General features: G+C 36.2%; 1 protein-coding gene across 1 annotated transcript in view; it reads left to right on the top strand.

The window, feature by feature from the left end:
- Positions 1–5,032, top strand: part of WDR19 (WD repeat domain 19) — a gene marked incomplete at its 5' end in the record, with an annotated part of 44,409 nt that overhangs the window by 4,840 nt on the left and 34,537 nt on the right. The window contains 3 exons of the mRNA XM_010136724.1: positions 2,096–2,211; positions 2,701–2,816; positions 4,105–4,185. Coding sequence (XP_010135026.1) covers positions 2,096–2,211; positions 2,701–2,816; positions 4,105–4,185 — 313 coding nt within the window. The remainder of the gene's footprint in view (positions 1–2,095; positions 2,212–2,700; positions 2,817–4,104; positions 4,186–5,032) is intronic.

The raw sequence follows: 5,032 nt of genomic DNA, 5'->3' as shown, positions 1-5,032 counted from the left end.
GTGGGGTGTTGGTGTTTTTGTTCTGTTTTAAGTAGTCAAAGATAGCAAAATTGGAGTGTTTTGTCCATTAAATCAAAAAAATTCAGTTCAACTGGAAAAATTGGGGGATGAGGATTATATTGGTTTCTATAAGGGTGGGGTTTTTCCAGGTTTAGGTTGAAAACTCCATGTCTAGAATATGGAAATATTCCATATTTCCATTAACATGTATACTTGTGTTTTTAAAATTAATATTGGGTGTTTGGTTTTGGGATGTTTCTGTATTTTACAACCTAGTATCCTATATATCCTATCCTGTGCTTTGAAAATTAACTTAAACTACAGTGGAACTGTAAAAACTGTAAAAAATAGCTTCTATACAAGTTATTCCACTCCTGAAAAAGCAAACCAGTTGTCACTTTGCACAAAATACAGTGACTTAACCTGTACATGACTTAATGAAGTTACGTTTTGAACTTGTGGTTTTTGACCAACTTTACATTGATCATCAGTAGAATGTTAAGTCACCTGTTAGAAAACAGTTTTAAAACAAGTAAAATGTTTGTACGTACAAATGAGGAATTTGAAGTGATTACTTCTTCCTACTGTCTAATTAATTATGTGTAGCGTTATATAGCCATCTTGTTTATGTATTTGTGGATTACACGGTTATTTCTTAGTCATTACATTTTTGTCATTATTTATTAGTTATTATGTATTATCAACAATATGCCTTTTTAGCACAGATATTATGATTATTGTGTATATTCGTCTTTTCTGGTGCAATACATCGCCTTTGGAATTAAAAATTTTTTTTTGGTAAAGTTTTCCCAAGTAGGGATTTGGATTTTTTTGATGGGGCAGTTTTAAATTATAGCTATTTATATAATCAAAACAATTTATGAAGGTCACAGAATCACAGAATGGTAGGGGTTGGAAGGGACCTCTGGGACTCACCTGCTAAAGCAGGTTGCACAGGAACACATCCAGGTAGGTTTTGAATGTCTCCAGAGAAGGAGACTCTGCAGCCTCTTCCAGAGAAGGATGTGTATACACATTGTATTGAAGATGATGTGCATACATGTTGTATTGTAAGAAGGTATCAACCATATTGTACCTCCTTTTCATGAGTAAACAAATACTTCGGGGAAGAAGAGTAACTTGCCAGCATGCAAGTAAAAGATCATAGAAGGTACTTACCAGAACAGAGTATGGGATTCCTTCATGATTTTTCTTTCTAACTTCTGAGGTAAATTGCTTAGTGGAGGCAGTCTTGCTAGAACAGTATACATCACTTTAGGCAGCCAATCCTTCTTTTCTCACAGTGTCATTAATTAAGCAGAATAAGACATATTAATGGTTGGTAATCAGGCTTTTCTGTATCCTCTTTTTGAAATTAGAGGAGCACAAACAAAACCTCTTAAACACAACCCAAATATATATTGGAGGTCATGGCATGTATCAATATCTGAAATATGTTTCAAATTGCTATTGCATGCTTACAGTAAAATTTAAAACATGGGAGATGTATTGATGGAAATAACTGCACTAATTAGAAAATTCTGATTAAGATTGGTTTTCTTAAGTGGCTTTTTTAAAAAAATCGGATGTACAATATTTATATGTGTACCCTTAAATATGCACCAAAATAGGCCTTGCTGTATCTGAAACATGAAGTTAAAGTGGCTCTAATGTCCTTATTACGTTGACTAGAACTAGACCTATTGACTTGGAGTTGGCTGAATTTGTAGGATTATTGAAGTACAAAAACCACAGAAAGTGACTGGAAAATTTTATATGCCTTCATGGTGTCTTTGAGTGCTTTTTAAAAACTGTATTTGGCCAAATTATGCATGATTTCCTCAAAGACTTTCGATGTTTGCAAACACATTTCCATTTGTACAAAACGTATTACCTCACACAACTTATTACTTACACTATTTCAGGTATACTTACTTAATTCTGATACTTGCTGTAGAGAACATTGCTTAATTTAGAAATTCTGCTTGGTCTGTGTGATTTCATAGAACTTCAAAACAAATACACAGAATGTTTTTATGTGTAAGCACATGGAAAGAAACTCTACTATACAAAGAAAATTTTTTCTTTGTTTTAGGGATACAATGTCTTTCTTATTATGGTCTCGAGTTGGAGCATTACTTGCTGTTGGAACAACAAAGGGAAACTTACTTATATATAACCGTCAGACTTCTCGCAAGATTCCTGTTCTTGGTATGCTTTGGTTTGAAACTCAACTCGCACATGTGGAAGTGGAATTTTGCTAATATATTTAGGTTCCTTTTTAGTTCTGTATATGAACGTGCAAGTCAAAACCGTGCTCATACTCACCTTGCACCTTCTGCTTTTGTTGTACCTAACAGAGCATTTTTGTAGTGTAGTAAGTTAAAAATGCATGTACACATACCTGATACTGCCTCATGGGCAACCTGTGTTACCTTTATTGCAAAGTATTTGTGTAGTGGTTCTTGTTGCTAAGTTGCTTTTTCTTACCTGCTTAGAGTACCTCTGGGCAGAAAGGTTAAGGATGCAAAGAAATGGAAGAGCTGTGCAAATTCCTATAAGGTCGGAAGACTTCCATCTGGGAGTAGAAGATTTAAAAAAAAAAAGACTTTTGAATTTGTAAATGCCCTGCTAAGTTGTTTCCTTCCCAAATTTTTTTTTGTGGTTGTGTTCCTTTGTATAGGTTTGTTTCTTTTTCAGGTAAGCACACTAGGCGGATTACTTGTGGTTGCTGGAGTACTGAAAACCTTCTGGCTCTAGGCGGTGAAGACAAAATGATTACTATAAGTAATCAGGAAGGGGATACTATAAGACAGGTAGTATTTATAACCCCCATTTATTTTAAGGCATACGTTAATACTCCTGGTTCCCAAGAAAGCTGGGACCTATGGGAGCTTATGCCTTTTCAGTTCTGCTGCGTTCAAGGACAAGGAGCCTTTGGGAAACCTTGTGTAGGATGAGGGCATATCTAAACATCTAAGCCTCTGTGTCATGCAGTGTGATTTATGATACTAGAGTCTCTACAGTTCTCCTGTGGTCCTGCCTAAACATGCTTCTCTTATCCTTGATCCTGTTGTGTATCTGTTACAAGATGATCCCGAGCGCAGTCTTAGGTAGACTTCCCCAGTAACAAACACAGGACAGCTCTCATATGACTGTTTATAAGGTCTTTAGGACTTTACTTTTAGAGTTGATTTTGCTTTAGATTGGTGAAACAAAGATCTTACCTCTGATAATGCAAGGATTACTCCTAGGCTATACTTCCATTGCATTGTTGAGAGGATGATTCCAGTGCTTCCTCCAAGTACAGTCAGATTCTCTAATCAAGCATTCTGTTTGTTCATGTTCATCACAGTCTTTCCAAGCAATGACAGTTGCTAGGTAATGTGCAAATGAATGTAATTAATTTTTTAACTTTAATGAGCAATGTTTCACTCAAGATTTTCAGAAAACAAATCTTTCATAGTTCATTTCATATATATCTCTCTTCATGTCCGAAGATTACAGTAGGAGAAGAATACCCTCATAAATTTATTAGAGTATCTCTATGCTTTAAACTATTGGACTTAGGTAGTAGAAGCAGCGTAGCTGAGACAGCAGATGCCTAAGCAAGGTTTGCTTATGAGGTTTGGTAACCTCGTATTGACAACAAAAGCAACTAGATTGCTATCACTACCTAAACCAGATCAGGTATGTCCATGTTAAAATGCTTCATAAGTATTTAACCTGTATGTCTTATTCTTTGTCTTCCTTCTTTGAATTTGCATGGGAGTGACCTTGTTCGTACTGCTTCAGTACTGTCTGTATAAAATAATTTTGCAAGTCTTCTTTCTTATCTGGATCTTTTCTTCTGTATTTGGATTTGTATTTGTAACTGTTTCCTAGATATATTTTCAGAATATTCCGTGATAGCATGTCATTGTGATCCGAACTGAGGTCATGTTTTCTCCAAATTTTCCTTAGTTTTGGTACTAAATGCAACAACAGCTCGCTCTATCAGTCCTCAAAACACTAAAACGTACAGGGCAGGAATACTGTAATTATTTATCATCAGCATGTTGTACACTGACTGTTGATTTCTCAATCCGAACTTCTTTCTTGCAGACCTCAGTGAGCTCAGATCCCAGTGATATGCAGTTCTCAGTTATGAAGACTGATGAAAGAATATCAACCAGGGAAAGCACAGTAAGAAGTCAATACAAAATGCTGCAAAAAGGGTTAAACTGATGTTTCAGAGTTTCTCCTGGTAACCAGTATGGGCCAGGAAGCAAATTGTTCCTCCTTGACTTCAAATTTGGCATTGAAGAGTCTTTTTTCACCTCCCCTACTGCCCCACCACCCTGACTTTCCTTCAAAGTAAAGCCATACCCCTTTTGTCCATTAAGGATGTTTTCCTGAAAAGTCAGTGGTTAGCAATATGGCAGGTAACAGCCGATTTGCAGTGGTAATTAGTAGATGGAGACGTGTGAGGGACTTAAAGAAATACGTACAAAGTAAATATAGAACAGTATATGTGGCAGATGGAAATGAAGCAAGACTGTCAAAATTGCAGTGATGCTGCCTTTCAGAGAGCAGATTTTCAGCCGTCAGTTTTGGGAACAGATCATTGCTCTCTAGATTGTTATCTTATGCAAACTGCAGCATCAGTGAGGCTAAAGGTCCTGGTGTCAAGTCTTCTGGTGTGAGCATTATCCTGTCTCTGTCTAAATGTCTACAGTTTCATAGTCTTCATCATCTTTCTTGAATGCATCAAAGTCCATCAGGTCAGACAATGGTGAAGTACAGAAAAATGGGGTAGTGTTAACTGTTAGCAGAGCATATTATTGAATTATCAGCATTAAAATACCAAGACAAAACATAGAAAACCCATGGATAGAAAGGTGGTACTGTGTTAGAATTTGTCCGGATCTGTACACTTACACAATATCATTAAATTCTCACGGTCAGATTTAATCTATGGAGTAAACATGTCATGAAATTTTTCCCCATGTTTGTTTTGACAAGAACCTGTAGGAGTTTTTTGCCGGCCTAC

The sequence above is a fragment of the Buceros rhinoceros genome, unplaced genomic scaffold (assembly GCF_000710305.1).
Source record: "Buceros rhinoceros silvestris isolate BGI_N320 unplaced genomic scaffold, ASM71030v1 scaffold10055, whole genome shotgun sequence".
NCBI lineage: Eukaryota > Metazoa > Chordata > Aves > Bucerotiformes > Bucerotidae > Buceros > Buceros rhinoceros.
This window is presented reverse-complemented; position numbering and strand designations above follow the sequence as displayed.